Raw genomic sequence first — 18,139 nt, forward strand, 5'->3', positions numbered from 1 at the left:
AAATCCCGTTCAGAACCGGGGAAGGTCGCCATGGCGACGGGGCGGGATGACGTCACCGACGTCTTGGACGTCGTGACGTCAGAGGGAGTCCCGATCCACCCCTCAGCGCTGCCTGGCCTGATTGGCCAGGCTGCGCAAGGGGGAGGGGGGGGGCTGCACGGCGAGCGGCGGCGGATGAGCGGCGGCGATCGGAAGTTACACGCAGCTAGCAAAATGCTAGCTGCGTGTAACAAAAAAAAATTGTGCAAATCGGCCCACCAGGGCCTGAGAAATCCTCCTGCGCGATATACCCCGAGCTCAGCTCGGGATTATCGCTCAGGAGGTTAAAGACTTATCTGATGTGTGTACCCACCTTAAGACAGTCACTGAGGTATGTGTACAGCCAATCCGATGCGCTGCAAAAAGATCCATAGTTCCTGATTTTTCTCAGCCAAATGTATCACCTGTCAGAAGCTGCATTGTTTGCTGTGCTTTCATTGCCCCTTCCCCCTCCACTGCAGCAAGATGTGTAGAGCTAGTATGTTTAACTGGGTACACACTATGAGATTTTCTGACCGATTTACTGTCAGATTATTTCCAACCTGTTCGATTTGCTTTCCGATCGATTTCCGAACATTTGCTGATCAACTTCCTATTAAAGTGAACGGAAATCGATCGGAAAGCAAATCGGACATGTTGGAAATAATCAACCTGACAGTAAATCGGCCAGAAAATCTTAGTGTGAGGCAGCGTGAAAATCCATTGGGAAATCGTGGTAACGTGATTGGGTCGACAGCACCCTCTTAAACTACTAGGTTTTAGATGGATTGTAGTAATAGTACACCCACACTATTTGGCCAATTAGAATGCTTCAAGTTGTAGACGTTGCTATGATTGAACTGTTCCCTATGGACACTCACACTGGCTCACCTCAACCATACTAGCTCCAAATGTGGTATTAGGTTGTAGCCTTTCCACATGTACAACTTCCGACCTGAACTGTCACCCGAGGAAAAAGTCCCCATCCCTGTGGATGGCTGGACAGATTTAACTTTTTTAGATGTCACTTACAGTAAGTAGTAGAAATCTGGACAATCGTCAGGTTTTGGACTAGCCCATCTCCTCATGGGGGTTTCTAAGGGATTTGTTTAGTATCAAAAGTACTTAGTGAATGTCAGTAGCTCTGTACAACTACCAAAAAAAGTGTGCAACGAACAGAGGTTGGGCAGCATCACTGTATAAATACTTTTTAGGGAATGTCTGAAAAAAATTAAAGCCTTGCTAAGAATCCCCCATGAAGAGATGGACTAGTTCAAAACCTGGCGGATCTGTCAGATTTCTACTGCCTACTGCAAGTGACAGCAACATAGGAGAAATGTAATATTTATGGCTTATTTTACTCTGGAAGAAACATACTAATTTGTGTATGTTTGTATTATACAGTTTTCACGATAGTGGTACTTGAATTCCAGTAGATAAATCCCTGGAACTAGAACTAGGGACCGCAGGATAGCTTTGTCCCAAGACATCTGCTGAAGGGGCTGCGTAATATGTTGGCGCTTTATAAATACAGTAAATAAATTAAAAGGGGGGGGGGGGTACTGGCTAGTAGAAGCCCCAGGTAAGAATATTTTTTTTTTCCCTTTATATTACTCCTTTTTAAGTAATACTAGTTGCCTAGGGCTGAGTATCAGTACTGGGATTGTTCTGTTTGAGAGTAGGGTACAGCCATAGTATATCAGTTATCTTTACTGATATGTTTTTTTAAGTAGTAAAATATCGGTCATTTTTCTGATATTCTACTAGCGATAACCGGTGCCCATTTTTTTTATAGATGCCTTTTTATAACACGTATGTTTCTGGGGAGAGTTGAAAAAAAAAAAAAAGACCCGGCAGGTGATGACATTTTATGCTAACTGTATATGTGAAATGTGTGTTTTTAGACATTATAACCTCTTACATAAATTTAGAAGCTGTAGGACCGCAATGCTAGCCGCTGATTAAGTCTCAGAAACATGCCTACTTTTGTATGCCTTCATGTACAAACAAGGTGGAATGCTACATAAAGGGCCTCAAACGCTCCCAATGAAAAACAGCCGTGTACAGAACTTTGCTAATCCTGGCTTTGGCAGCCTTGTGCCTGTGCAACCGCCTTCTCTCCATTTGTGCAATGTTAGCCAGCATGGATTAGTTGCTAAACACCTGCAAGCCCATTATGCAGAAGGACATGTGGAGCTGTTTAGACCAAAAAAGAAATTGCAGTTTTGGAATGCGTGCCAGATCTGGTCATCAGCCTCGTCCTGCACAATGCGAGTGCTTCTGCGCCGTGCCTGCTTTCTCCTGGACGCATTCCCTATCTAAATATAAAATCTATATTCCGCCGGTCTCCCTGTTTCCCCCGCGCTTTGTGTTTTGTGAATTGGCAAGTGTGGTAATGAAGCTGTGTTGGAAGGAAGGACATGGCTCCATCACAGAGCTTTGTTAGATCTTAAACAAACACAAGATGGTTCTCAGGAGTTTGTTGATTAAATTACAATGATTACTCTGTGCTCAGCAGTTGGCACCAGCAGAGTCAGAAATTACAGCAGATTTGATTTCAGGGGACACAGTGATAATCTTGTTAGACAGAAATTAAGAATGCTTCAAAGAATTACTTGGAAATCTTGAAAAGTGCAAGGAGATCTGAAAACTACCTGTTTTTCTTGGCCTTCCTATGAGAACATTTCAGTGCAATCGTTCGGGCCCAGCCTTTTTTTTTTCAAAAAGGTCTAGCAAATACATTAGGAATCTATTATATTATGTTGCAATTTTATGCCTTTATTTTCTTCTGTATAAGTTCACCTGGTCTCTTCCTTAGTTGTATCTTTATTGTAGGTACATCAGACTTTAGAAACCTGCTTGTATCTGTTGCCTGGTACACACCACCATGCAATTTTTACCATCAGATAGATGGATCGCATAGATTATTTCCGTTAGGTCCGATCTGATTTTCGATCAATTTTGTAAGTGATCAGAAACTGTAGGAAATCAGATCGAATCTATTCAAATCTGTCTGTCTGATGGGAAATTGCATGGTGTACCAGGACTGCTGCTCCAATTGCCTTGTCCTCCCATTGATAAAGAACTTTGTGTTAGAAATTACGCTGTCTGGGTAATATTAGGCGGGGGTTCCCCTCCACCACACTGTGTAAACTTTCTTAGAACGGTTTGCCACTTTGCCATATAGCGTGTTACAGAGACTTTCATTGCAAGTGCTCATATTTTACTACAGCCACTTTACCACATGTATATATGAACTTTGATACTATATTGGGACTATTCTAATGACAAGATATCCTGCTTATCCTGTGCATCATACCTGTACTTGTTGTACTACCAATGAGCACTGCTATTGATGTGAAGTACTATATTGCTATTTTGCATATTTTTGTATCTGCTTGATCGATTTTGTCACTCTTTTGTATAATACTTTTTTTGCATTTAACGTCTTGTTGTATATATTTGTGTTTAGGACGCAGAACCCAATAGCTGTTCTGCTATTACTTATTTTATTTTGAGGGGGGTGTGTGTGTGTGTGTGTGTGTGTGTGTGTGTGTGTGTGTGTGTGTGTGTGTGTGTGTGTGTGTGTGTGTGTGTGTGTGTGTGGTTTTTTGTTTTGGGGTTTTTTGTTTTTTGTACCAGGCATTAGGCCACACTCAGTGGTGTTAACGTGGCTTGCCGCACTATAATTCCGAACCTGTGCGGCAGGAGTGTTGTGGTATAACGGGTTGCGGCATCCTAATGCACTGCATGCAGCATGCTAGACGTGCACATTAACAGTAAAAGTGAAGCGTGCTTCGCTGTATACGACGCAATGCGAGCATAACCTGTTGTCTTCCTGCTGTCACGGAATGCAGCAGCCACTGTGAACGTGGCCTTAGGGTGCTTACACATATACAATTTTGATTATGCAATGTTACCGCGTCTATGCCGTATGAGGGCCAAAAGATTTAAATCTGGTACATACTTTCAAGTATGATGGCCAACCACTGACCAGTTTTTCCACCTCCATGTAGTATGAGGGTTGACTTACAGTTTGCTCATTTTACCTACATAGAGGTGGTAAAATTGGCACATCAAAAATTGGATGTGTGTACTAGGCTTGGAGCAAGCTTGCCTTTGCCGAAAACCTGAATTTTCTGACGTGCTTTTCTAAATTATTTTTCACCTGCGATTTTTACCATTGAAAATAAATGTATACACCCTGGGCAAAAAATTAGAGATTATTTGGTCTACATTAAGATCTGATCACAGCCGATCTTCTTCTGGGCATGGACCAAACAAGATGCTGATACCCTTGCTGAGGAATGTTGGCCCATGCTGGCATGATGGTAGCTCTAAGTTGGGTCAGATTGGATGTTGGCGTTTGAAGTGCTCTTTCTACTTTGTCCTACTAATGCTCAAAAGGATTGAGATCAGGGGACTGAGCTGGCCATGGAAGCAGGTGAAACTCTGTTTCTCAAGCAATTTGAAACTGCTTGAGCTCAGTGACAAGGCCTCACAACAGGCGTCTGTTTACCTATTTTTCTGTGATACCAAAGGTACCCTTGAGGGTCTCCTGCTGCTAAAGCCAATCCTTTGCAAAGTCTGTCTTGTTGGGATGTTCTTTGTGATGCACCTGCATTGAATTCAGCTGAAATTTGTTGTAGCGTTGCCCTCCTGTTGCTGCGGACTATCAGTGCTACTCTCCTTTCACCGATCGTTCTCCAGCCTTTTTCTACCAGAATAGTCCTTTACCGCTTGAAGTTTTTTGTTTACATATTAGCTCACTACTAGCAGACAGAGTTGACCGCTCAAATTATACTGGCTCATTACTTGCTAAGAAGGGAGACAGGCTGTTCTCACAAAACACACAAAGGGTAGATTTCTCTGCTTTTTTCCTCCTCTCCTGTGCAAGTGATCAAATTTAGATGATCGCTTGTGGCATCTTGGGCAAATGAGAAAAGAGGGGTGTTGTGGAGCAGGAGGAAATCCTGACAACCGCCTTTCACTGAACTGGTAACTACACCACTCAACCATCTGAGTACACTATGGGCTCGATTCACAAAGCGGTGATAACCCAGTTAAAGACTTAGGCGTGATAACCATTTTAGCATGCCTAAACTCAGTTTAGGCATGATAAGTTTAGGCATGATAAGTTTAGATCGCACGCAAAGCAGCACCATTAAACTCTATGCAAACTGCACCAGACTTTGCTAGCACAAAACTTTTTGATCAGCTGTGCACTGCAGTGCTAACCCAGTTGGTGCTTAAACTTATCACGCCTAAAAACTTATCACACCTAAACTTATCATGCCTAAACTGAGTTTAGGCGTGATAAAGGGCTTTTCACTAGCGTGCTAACTGTTAGCACCGCTTTGTGAATCAGGCCCTATGTATTTAAAGGGCTAATGTTGTTTCTGTTCATGCATCAAGTGATGTTGCCCTGGAAAGTTCTCCCATGTTTGTATGGGTTTCCTCCAGGCTCTCGTGTTTTTTTTTTTGTTTGTTTTTTTTGTTTGTTTTTTTGTTTTTTTTCTCCCACAACCTAAAACTGAAGTTGACTTGGTTCCCACTGAAAAACTGTCCTCTGACTATGCCAGAGACCTGGCCATTTTAGGGGTTAGATTGTGAGCTCCTCTGGACAGTTGGTGATATGACTATTTACTCACGTTATGAATGCATACGCAGAATCTAGCCCGCTGAAAAATCTCCCCACTTTCTCAGCTTCTGTTGGCATTGTGCCTTTCATTTGCTCCTGTGCAGAGTGGCTGGAGGGTACTGAACCCCAGCTACTTTCAGTGCCCTTACATCTAGTGATGGGCAGATTTAGCCAAGAGTCAGATCTTTCTGATCGACTGCCCACACACTGCAGGCCGACTCACAAATTTTTTTTTTTGAATTTTTTTTAGGGACTCGGCCTCGTGGTGCTGCCTCCGTCGCTGGCCCCCACGTAAATGTGCCCATGCATTTAATTATAATACTTTACCTGTCCACTGACTCCTGCCGTGGTGCCTATGCCACTTCCACATTGCCACCTCACGTAGCTACTGGTGTGTAGCATGCATGGCGCTATATGCCGGTAGCCACATGGGGTGGAAATGAAAGAATGTATGGGCACCACGGTGGGCGGCAGTGGACAGGGAAAGTGTATTTATGCACATTTTATATTGGGAAGGAAGGGGGGGGGGGGGGCAGCGGCCGGGAGTCCTTGACGGGTGCACGCTGCTGCCACCACGAGCCTGTTTGACCACGTTGGCCTGAGATTTCCCAGCATGACCAATTTTGGCCCTAAAATCAGTTTAATAGAAAATGGGGCATGCTTGAGAGAGCACAGATTTTCGTCCGCCAAGTGGCCTGATGTATGTCCACCTTAAAAAGGAGCTGTCAGCCATACTATCTCAGGAAAAAAAAAACCCACATATATAAGTAGATAAATACTTGCTCTACTTACATAACACATGTATTGCACTGTCCACATTTTGAAATATTGGCCAGTCACAGAGGAACAGAGATGTGGGAGGGGAAAGAGGCTTCAGCCAATCGGGCTGCATTAGTTAAGTCTGAGGGGAAATATTGAAGCAAAAAGCATGCCCTGCAACTTTATTTGGTACACACAAAGGATCAGGTAAACTGGGAAATTATCATTTACCAACAAGAAAAGTAATAGTAATTTTTAACTTTTGGATTGCCTGGTTAGCATCCGTATTACTTGTTTTACCAGATAAAAGAATTGTTTTTTTATTTTATGGCTGACAGTTACACTTTAAAGCGGATCCGAGATGAAAAACTAAATATAACAAGTGACTTGTCTATATATCTTATCTAAAGTTTAGATAGTTTACACAGCAAATCTATCTTCAAACAGCTTCAACAGTATATTAATAATTTTTCCTGTGATACAATGGGAGCAGACATGTTTTCTGCTTGTCACTATTACACAATTACACACACAGGCAAGCTTATCTGTATCTAGGCATGCTAATCTGCATATTCTGTGAAAACTCCACTCTTATCTCCTCCATTACACAGGCAACTGATCTGTATCTGCACTGCAGCTCTCAGATTGTGAAAACTCTGCCTCTGAAATCTATAGCTAGTAACACCTTTTTCACCTGCCCAGACTGAAATCCCACAATCCCTTGCAAGCGCCAAGGCACTCTGGAGAAGCTGTGGGTGTGGTTTGTTTAGTTTATAGTAAATTAGGGTATTAAAACAAAAAACGTATTTGGCTTGAGGAATGCCCTATAAACAATAGGAAAGGAACACAATTATGCAATGAGTAAAAGTTCATCTCGGATCCACTTTAACTACTGTTTCTTGTAGCCTTTTGCTGTCGATTTAGCTTGCTTTCTGCCAGGAAACTAGTTTAGTTTAAATAGTGCTGCAGACTTTGCTGATTGTCCTGGTCACTCTCTTTGCTATTGTTGCTTAGTTGACAGATGGTAAATTCATTGATAGCGCTTGTTTAGCTAATCTCCCTTTGGCTGCCTGTGGTGTCTGAGATCAAGTGTAAATGGGGAATTCTCCACTGACTCCTGTTTTTTTTTTCTTTTCTAGACTACAAAGGCTTTTCTTCCCAAGATGATGGAGATGAATCATGGGCACATTGTCACTGTGGCCAGTTCCCTGGGTTTATTCAGCACTGCAGGTGTAGAGGTGAGTCCTGATCTGTTCCACTCCACAGTAATGGCGCTCTTTGTAGCTATTGTTATGAGCTTCACTAATTGAAGTGTCTGAAGAGTTGTGCAAGCATTGGCCTTTGTCATCCAGAACAGCCATTCTGGGGAGACCATCAGCCTGCGTACCTTTAGGCCCGGTTCACATTAGCGGTTGTTTGCCAAACGGACCGGATGACCTGACCGGATCGGAACCGTACGGTTCTGATCCGGATCCGGTCAGGTTGCATCAGGTGGCAATCAGGATGGGATCCGGATCCGTTTGGCAAAATATACGTAAAAAAAAATAAAAAAATGTTGGGGTCTGGGAGGTCAGCAGAAGGGGGACCTGTGGAATCAGGCCCTCTGCTGTTTAGCACTCACCTCCACCTCCGACATGCTGCCAACATCCTGCCAACACCTCCAGCTCGTGCTGCTCCACTCCAAAATGCTTGCCCATGTGTCCCCAGCCAATATCGCCGCAAAAATCCGCATAGGAAGTGGGGTAGAAGATCCGGATTTCTTAGCCAGTGTGTTGTGCGGCCTCCGGTTCCCATTTGTTTGTATTGGCCGGATGGTGCAGTCCGGCTCCGCCCCGGATACGGCTGCCGGAGGGGCCGGATGAAAAAATAGCGCATGTTGGAACGGAGGCCGGATCCGGCCCGGCTCCGGTTCTGCAGAACGGACCCATGTGAACGGACGCATAGGCTTTAATTGCTATGCCGTGCGTCCGTTCCGTCCGTTCTGCAGGCGGTGCGGCTCCGGCACGGCGATTCCGGAGGGCCACCGCAAGTGTGAACCGGGCCTTACTCAGGCTGATGGTCTCCCCAGAATGGCTGTTCTGGATGACAAAGGCCAATGCTTGCACAGCTCTTCAGACACTTCAATTAGCCAAGTCACCTGATGCATGGTCACCTTTGACCATGCATCAGGTGACTTGGCGGCTGATGACCATTCTATAAATGGAACTGGATGCCGCAAAGTGCATGCACGATCAACGATGCAACCAATTTCGGGCTGAAATTGGTCGTAGTCATCGATTAGACATGCTGGTAGATGTCGGGCCGGCTTGCTTGTTTGGGTGCATGTCGGTATTGCGAGCGCTATCGGGACGAGCGACAAATCTCCCACTGCCATTCCCGAATGTATAAATGTGCTGATAGGCCCAGTGCACACCGAGAGGTTTTTGATGCGATCCGCCTGTCAAACCGCTCGGTTAATGTATCTTAATGAGATGGTGCACAACGGCGGTTTGAGGATTGTAGCAAACCGCAAACGTGCCTCCTGCTGCACGTTTGCAGAAGCGTTTCTGCCTCAATGTAAAGGATAGGCAAAACGCTACTTCAGAGTGGTTTGCTAGGCGCTTTTTTTGTTACAGAAGCTGTTCAGTACAGCTTTTACTGTAACAATTTTATGTAATCTGCTACACAAACGCTAGGCATGTTTAGAAATCCGCTCTAAACATGCCTAGAATCGCTCTGAAATCTGCTCCCAAAACCAGATCTGCTAGCGGTTTTAGTATGCACTGGGCCTAAGTGTGCGTTTTATACATTACCTGTCTTCTGCCACTCTCCTAGCTGCATACACGCTGCTGGCACATAGCACACTAGCACGTGACCTCACACATGCGCTCTCCCGGCAGCGTGTATGCAGCTAGGTTAAGGTGTACGCCTTAGGCTAGGTTCACTGTGGTTAGTTGCATAAAGTATGTTATGACTGTGAACTGCAATGGAGACTGGCCATAGACCTCAATGCAAAGCCTGCATGCAGAGTTAGAATAATGTAGTCCGTTACAACGCAGTACTGTGAACAGACCCATAGCATTGTATAGGCCAGTGATGGCTAACCGTGGCACTCCAGCTGTGGTGAAACTACAAGTCCCATGAGGCATTGCAATACTCTGACAGCTCTAAGCATAACTTGGGGAGGCAGAGGCATGATGGGATTTGTAGTTTTGTCTCAGCTGGAGTGACAAGGTTAGCCATCACTGGTATAGGCAGTGAGTTGACTTGCAGAATTATTCTGCAACATAACTAACCACTGTGAACTGGGCCTTGTGTACCTGAGACTTTTACTGCTGCAGTAGTTATACTTGGGGCTTCCTCCAGCCCCATGCACACCATTGGCTCCATCGCCATCCTCCTGGGCTGCCTGCGATAAGGCCTAGTAAATTTGCCAGTTGTGCACTCTAGCATGCGCGGGAGCGTTCTGCGTCTGCACAGTACTACTGCAGCTGTAGCAATTACAGTGGGTGCCACAATTTACATTGCAGTCTTTGCAGGGCCCATTTGATCACCCACCAGTGCCCAAATTGCCTGTTTGGCTGCTATCTGTACCAAGCTTTATGCTCACCTTCCTGACAATTCCTCTCCCTAAGGCCCTATTCACACTAGAGCGTTTTGCCGCAGTTTCGGCAAAACACTCAAACTCTAGCGCTTTTTAAAAGCGCTAGCGTAATGAAACCCCATGGGCCCGTTCTTACTTGGGCGATTTGTGCTAATCGCCAAAAAACGCAAACGCATCGCCCGGAACAATTTTTAGGCGATTTCCCGGCGATCGCGTTTCAATGCTATAGAAGCGCTAAACGTGATCGTGGCAAAATCGCCGCAGTGTTCAGTGATTTTTTTTTTTTTTTTTTTTAATTTCCGCATGAAATCTCGGGAAAATATGCCTGCAAAAATCGCCGGCGTTTTGCAAGTGTGAATGGGGCCTTATGGTTTTTTGTTTGGTGTTTTTGTTTTTTTTTGGTTACTTTAGCAGAATGTTAATTTGCCAGTTTATGCATTTTTATTAATGTTTTCCTTTCTCTGCAATGCAGGATTACTGTGCAAGCAAGTACGGCGCTGTGGGTTTCCACGAGTCTCTTAGCCATGAACTGAAAGCTGCAGACAAAGATGGGATTAAAACTACTTTGGTTTGTCCCTATCTGGTGGATACAGGCATGTTCCGGGGTTGCAGAATCAGGTTAGAGCCTATAGCAAGCTGTCTTTCTACTGTCCTTGAAGTGATGTCTTCATTTGTTCCAGTGGCTATTCATAATGTCAAATCTATACATTGTGGTATTGAGTTGTTTAAGACACCTGTGAATACTAGTTGGATGAGTAATTGTTACGTGTGTTACACATTAAATGGATGTGAGTAGAGCTCAGGTACAGAAAGTAGCAAAGGCTATTTTTACAACAAGCATTGTTTTATGTTTAACCTTACATGGTTTTACAGGAAAAAATCACTGCTTAAAAATATTAATTGTGTATCCTGATTTGCAGACACATTTTATAAGCTAATGCTGGGAATACACTATGCGTTTTTGTTTTTGGTTTGTTTTCCATCCGATCGATTTTCAAATCATTTTTCTGCTCGATTCTCCGATCTTTTATTTCTATTCACTTCTATGAGAACAGTAAAAACGATCGAAAATAAGATCGAACATGTCGGAAATTATCTATCGAACCATCTATCTGCTGAAAAAAATATATGGTGTATTCCCAGCATTAGGGCTAGTTCAGTGCTCAGTTGCATTCTGCATAGAATTCTATAGACCTGTTCACAGTACAGCGTTGTAACTGATCACATTAACCAGTTCGGCCTATCTGGACTAGCTTCCTCGTCCAGATAGGTGCTGCTACCGCCGGCTGGTGCACGCGATCGGGCACTCCACGCGCGCGCTCCCGCCGCTAGCCCCCCGATCAGTGAATGGGAATATAATTCCCATTCACCGATCTAACTTCCCCGCAGAAATACCGATGCTTTCTATCCAGAAAGCGCGGTATTTCTGCCCCCAGGAAACTTCTCCCCAGCATTTTAGTTCCTGGATGCGAGATCGTTCGCATCCAGGACTTTTTTCACTGTGGCCATCTTGTGGCCAAATGGTAAACTGCACCCACATTTTTAATAAATAAAAAAAAATATATATTTTAGCAGTTTCCCTCCCACACCAAAAATTACCCACTTTTTTTTTTATAAAAAAAAAAATACAATTAAAAAAACATAAATAGTTACCCAAGGGTCTGAACTTTTTAAATATGCATGTCAAGAGAATATGTTATAATATTTAAAATTATAAGCTTATAAATAGTGATGGACGCAAATTGAAAAAATGCACCTTTATTTCTAAATGAAATATCCGGCACCATAAATTGTGATAGGGACATTGTTTAAACGGTGTAATAACCAGGACAGATGGGCAAATAAAATACATGAGTTTTAATTACGGTAGCGTATATTAATTTCAAACTATCATGGCCAAAAACTGAGAAATGAATTTTTTTCATTTCTTTCTTAATCTTCCTGTTAAAATAGATGTAGAAAAAAAATAATTCTTAGCAAAATGTACTACCCAAAGAAAGCCTAATTAGTGGCGGAAAAAACAAGATATAGATCAATTCATTGTGATAAGTAGCAATAAAGTTATAGGCGAATGAATGGGAGGTGAACGTTGCTCGGATGCATGAGATTTTCGGCACGGCGGTGCTGAACCGGTTAATACAAAGCCTGCATGCAGCAAGCTAGAATAAAGTCTGTCCAGTCTCCATTGCATGCAATGGATAAAAGATCCAAAAAAAAGCTTGTAAACTCAGTCAGGTGTAATGCATCCCTTCTGCTGCACACATCTAATTTTATTCCACTTGTTGTCATTTGGAATATCTGAATAATTCCTCATATGGAATCCTTGATTGATTCAGCCTAAACTGCTATTCCTGGAGCATTCCAGTTCTTGGTGCTGCAACTGAAAACACACAATCAGCTATGGGTGTCAAGGCACTGTCAAAAGACGTCAGATAAAGTTGTGGATGGGCACTTCAGAAGATGGATACAGATTTTATCAGACGCTAGTCTTCTCCACTTCAGTTACAGGAATGTATGGCAAAGACTGGTTATTTTGCGCATTTCACAATAGCCTAGCAAGTGGAACTTGTATGGGAGGGTTACAAGAAAAAAAGCCACTCAAGAATGGCCACATGGAGTCCATGAGTTGTCAATCCTACCTCAAAGATTCTAAGGGCTAGTTCAGTTGCGTTACAGAATAATTCTGCATGTCAACTTACTGCCCATACAATGCTATGGGGCTGTTCACAGTACCGCTTTGTAACTGATCGCGTTATTCTAACTCGCTGCCTGCTGGCTTTCTATTAGTCTATGTCCAGTCTCCATTGCAGTTCACACTCCTTACAACTGGGGTTGCAACTGACCACTGTGAACCCAGTTGCTATTTTCTTTCACTTGGATGACGTAAGTTGTGTATACACAGGTGAGGAAATTCATTTTAGTGTCCTCATTTTTAAAGAGAATCTGTATTGTTAAAATCGCACAAAAGTAAACATACCAGTGCGTTAGGGGACATCTCCTATTACCCTCTGACACAATTTCGCCGCTCCTCGCCGCATTAAAAGTGGTTAAAAACAGTTTTAAAAAGTTTGTTCATAAACAAACAAAATGGCCACCAAAACAGGAAGTAGGTTGATGTACTGTATGTCCACACATAGAAAATACATCCAAACACAAGCAGGCTGTATACGGCCTTCCTTTTGAATCTCAAGAGATCATTTGTGTGTTTCTTTCCCCCTGTTCTCATGCACTGAAGTTTCAGGCTGCTTGTTTCTTCCTGCAAACAGCTTTGCCCTTGTCTGTAATTCTTCAGTATGGGAAAGCCCAGCCAGCTCAGAGGACGATTTATCCAGCTTGTAGAAGATAAGAGAGAAGAGAGAAGCTGCTCTAATCCTAAATAACACACAGGCAGTGTGCATAGAGGGGCCTGGAAGGGGGAGTTCATAGCAGAACCACAACACTGAAGAACTTGGCAGCCTTCCAGACACAGGCTGACAAGTCTGACAAGGGAAAGATACACTGATTTATTACAGAGACAGTGATAGTACAAAGTGCTGCAGTAAGCCAGAACACATTAGAATAGCTTTTTGAACTTGTAGGATGATAAAAAACAGGATGCAATTTTTGTTACGGAGTCTCTTTAAGGCTGCAAATCAACAAAAGCTGACTATGGCCTGGTGCACACCGAGCGGTGTTTTTTTTTTTTTTTTTTAAGCAATCCTCGAACCGCTTCCGCCTGTGAAAACGCTTGGCTAATGTATTTCAATAGGCTGGTGCACACCGGCGGTTTGCGTTTTTAGCAAACCGCAAACGTGGGTCCTGCAGCACTTTTGCGGTTTGCAGAAGCGTTTCTGCCTCTATGTAAAGAATAGGAAAAGCTCAAACTGCTCTGAAAAAACGCTAGATCAGAGCGGTTTTCCAGGCGTTTTTGTTACAGAAGCTGTTCAGTAACCTCTTAACTGTAACAATTTATGAAATCTGCTACACAAAAACGCTCCAGAAAACTCTAGGCATGTTTAGAAAATGTCTCTAAACATGCCTAGTGTCTCTCTGAAATCTGCTGCAAAAACCTCTAGCGTTTTGAGGATCTGCTAGCGGATTTGGTGTGCACTGGGCCTATAAAGGGCAGATATGAGAAAAATATAGTCTGCCCAAAACTGAACAAGTATATTATGAAAGCATAAAAGCAATCATGTTTAATGTAAATTTGGAAGTATTGCCTTTTGGGAATAAACTTTGAAAAATCAATTGCGTAGTTATGCTTGCCTGTTGCTTTGCAGCTATTCATATATGCTCAAAACCCGTAGCTGTTACTTTCTGATAGGAGAGCGGGGTCTTGAAATTTCCTACACCTCCTTCTTGTAATCTGCAAAGTGCCTTCCCCTCCCCTCATGTAGACATGGGGTTTCTACTGTACAGGAGACTTGCCCTGATGTGGGCCACACACTAGGAACAGATTTCCAATAGATTTCAGAATGAAATCTATTGAAAATCTATCTAAATGCATTATTGGACCATTAGATCCAATGCAACTCTGCTGATTCGATAGTATCGATTTCCAATCGATCAAAGGCTGAAATCGAATAGTGTATGGGCCCCTTCAATCTATTCAGCGGCACCACCAGTGAGACTTGCAAGTGGTCGTCATCCGTCTGAAGTATGTTGACCCGGCCCTTGACAGAAAAAGTTTGGGGAACCCTGTTGTTGTTGTAGCCAGTCACATTTGTATATCCTCAAGAGATTTGAGGTGTTTTCACCTGACTGGACTCCTGTGCTGCTGGTAAAGTTCAGTGTCCCCCCCCCCCCCCCCCTGAAGTGTACTCGGCTGCCTGTGTTGCCCACATACTTGTGCGCTGTTGGTCAGCAGTTTTTTGCTTTTCAAGTATGTGTTTAGTATCTGGAATAAACTGCAGATTTAAAAGCATTAAGTCATGTCTCTGCTCCCATATATCATAATTTTTTATTTTTTTTTAAATGTCTGTTTGTTGAGTAAACCCAGACAATACCTAATGGGCAGCCGAGCAGCTTCTATCCAGGTGCACCTCATTATTCTGTGGCTGTTATGAAGGATGGAGACAGAGCTGGAGATGGAATGTGTAAATAAAACTCACTGAAACATTTATCTTTTCAGGAAAGAAATCGAGCCTTTCCTCCCACCATTGAAACCAGATTACTGTGTGAAGCAGGCCATGAGAGCCATCCTAACAGACCAGCCGATGATCTGTACGCCTCGGCTCATGTACATTGTGACCTGCATGAAAAGGTAACCAGGGAATCTTCTTCACTGCTTTGTGTGTGTGGCGGAGCCTATTGAAACAAGCGCATTGTATTTCTGTGTATAAGTAATGACAGGTTACCCAGCGTGCTCCTGGGCTGTGAGCCATGTCTGGAATTGGCCAGAGTTTTTATTATGCCTAGTAAAAGTATTCAGAACCTTGGCCCTTTCTTATTTATTGAATATAATGAATAACAAATCCCTCTCAGAGCTTCACTTCTAAGTGAAACTTTGATTTTGGAAAAACTGAAAGCCTGAGGTGAATAATCTGTGCATAATGCCAGGATAATAAGGCTTTGTTCACACATCTGTACATGGCCTATCAGTTGTGCTTCAGTTTTCTATCTTACAAAACTAACACCTGACAGGACTGGACACCTTTTTATGTGTGAACAAAGCCTAAATGTAAATGTGACGAACAGTTATCTAACAGAACAAACCAATGTATAACTACAGATACTACACTATACTGATCGTGAACTAGAGACATTAGTGCATCAACCTAGTGACCTATTGTGACAAGGGTCAGCGCACAAAGTACAGTAATATTGCTACCAGCAGCAGAGTATTGCAAGTTACACTATTTGCATGACCTGCGCTACTTAAGTAGCGCGAGTGTTGCTATGGTAATGCGCATTACAAACTAGTATTACCAACTAGTATTACCATTAGCAGCGCACATTACCTTGGCAACGCTCACACTACTCAAGTAGCACGGGTAGTGTATTAGCATAACTTGCTGCACTCTGCTGATGGTAACTGTGGTACTGTCGTGGGCTGTCTGCACACAGCAATATTTACTGTACTTTAGTGCAACAACCCCAATGAGAGAATTGGCAAAATTATCAGATTCAGATCATAGAGAGATTGATGCCTAACACCATCAGCATGTTCATTTTCAGTAGAGTTCAGCATTAATTGTATTAACAATCGATCAAACTGCATTGCCCTGCTCGAAGCAGTATGCGATGGGCTGTCAATCAATCCACAACCCCTTCTGCAATTATGAAATGCAGTCAGTAGGCAGTTTTCTGTCAACCGTAGGAATGGCCAGCACTGTGTACAGGGACAGTTAGGCTACGTTCAGTGCTGCGGTGTAAAAGCCACTTTGCAATGCCGCTTACTGCACTGCAATGCACCACCTATACGACATTCAGAGTAGCAGGTGGGTTGCAGTGTCACGGGTTGTGGCATCGTAATGCGTTGCATGCAGTGCATTAATGCTAAACGCGCACATTAACTATAACGGTGAAGCGTCCTTTTCATTGACTGTATGCTTCACTGCCACTGTCCCGATTTTATTGCCTTACTGTTGTCACAGAGAGCACAAAGGTCACTATGAAGGTGGCCTTGGGTATAGCTGAAGAAAAATAAACCTGGGGGCCCTTACGTTTTTAATATTGTGCTTCTGGTAACGTGCCACTATTGGGGATGGTCAACGAGGTGCAGAGAATTTTGAGTTGATGCAGCATTATGCAAATTTTGTATGCAAATGTATGCAGCCTGAATATAAACTAATCCAATCCTGCGGAGTTAAAAATTAAATTGGTCCATTTTTCAGGTGCCCACATTTGCATACGAAATTTGCATAATCCTGCATGAACTCAAAATTATTTGCGTCTCATTGACCATCTCTACCCATTATGCATACATGCGCAGACTTCTAGTTTTAGATCTATAATCTATCTACTGTGTTTGTATTTATATATGGGGAAAAAAAGAAAACGACAAAAACAAATGAACAATACAGCTTTTGAATCCTGGTTTCAGATACAGCCCAACAAATGCATATCCTGAATCCTGGTACACACATTTAATTTTGATTGGCTAGTTTTACCACTTCCGTGTTTGAGAGCTTACTTACATAATCTGTTCATAGGATTTGAAGTCTATTGGTCATCCTACTACATGGAGGTAGTAAAAATCGGTCAATGATTGGCCAATCAAATTGGATGTGCGTATGCACCTTTAGTAATCTTAAAGCAGATGAGAACCAAGTAACAACAGTAACATTTTGACTGCGCTGGGATATTGAAGTAACTATTGTATTGCTCTTTGTACTGACTTTCTGAATAATCCTGCTGAGCTCTCCTTTCTTGTAGTAAGCTGTTGTCTCCTTTTGTTTGCAGCATCCTGCCTTTTGAAGCTGTGGTGTGTATGTACCGGTTCCTGGGAGCAGACAAATGCATGTACCCCTTTATTGCTCAGCGGAAACAAGCCACAAATAACAACGAAGCTAAGAACGGAATATAATTTTCCTTCATCATTTTTTAGTTGTTTTTTTTTTGTTTTTTTTTTTTTTTTGTCTCGTGATTAGACTGACCTGTATTGTGGAACAGTCAACCCGTTAAAGACTGAATTGGGAAAGGCACTTGTGCAAGAGCTTCACATATGTGACTTTTTTTCCTTACACTACACTATGGCGCATCTATCCTTCTAACTCGTGGCTGGAGGCTGATTCATAACGTGGTTTCTCCCTTCTCGTTTGACACACTGAAAATGTGGCAAGAACGTTTGCAACACGTGACCAACAAGCATACGAGAAGCTTAAATGTAGCAATAAACTTTCTGTAGAGCTACTGTAAGACAGTAAAACCCCGTTTCTACCAATGCACTGTTACATTAGCTTATATTAAAGGTAAAAGGATCAATAAAATTTCTGATATAAAAACTAGATCAACTTTAAGATGTTTGTATGGAAATTTGCTGCTTGGCATCCTGTAAGTTTTTTTTTTTGTTTTTTTTTTTTGTTTTTTTTTTTTTTTGTTTAGAACTTTTTATATTTTAACTTGTTTTTTTAAATTGTAATGTGCAGGAGGGATGCTAATCTACCAATACTGGTGTGAAGAACCCTGAAGGCGTGGCCCACTGCAACCAATCAGAA

At 42.8% G+C, this 18,139-nt stretch overlaps 1 protein-coding gene across 1 annotated transcript in view; it reads left to right on the plus strand.

The window, feature by feature from the left end:
- RDH10 (retinol dehydrogenase 10) overlaps window positions 1–17,929 on the plus strand; it is a 48,595-nt gene extending 30,666 nt beyond the window's left edge. The window contains exons 3-6 of the mRNA XM_068237507.1: window positions 7,558–7,656; window positions 10,474–10,619; window positions 15,112–15,243; window positions 17,385–17,929. Of these exons, the coding sequence (XP_068093608.1) occupies window positions 7,558–7,656; window positions 10,474–10,619; window positions 15,112–15,243; window positions 17,385–17,508 (501 nt within the window). The 3' untranslated portion in view covers window positions 17,509–17,929. The remainder of the gene's footprint in view (window positions 1–7,557; window positions 7,657–10,473; window positions 10,620–15,111; window positions 15,244–17,384) is intronic.
- The last annotated feature ends 210 nt before the right edge of the window (window positions 17,930–18,139 follow it).

Source organism: Hyperolius riggenbachi, chromosome 5 (assembly GCF_040937935.1).
Source record: "Hyperolius riggenbachi isolate aHypRig1 chromosome 5, aHypRig1.pri, whole genome shotgun sequence".
Classification (NCBI taxonomy): Eukaryota; Metazoa; Chordata; class Amphibia; order Anura; family Hyperoliidae; genus Hyperolius; species Hyperolius riggenbachi.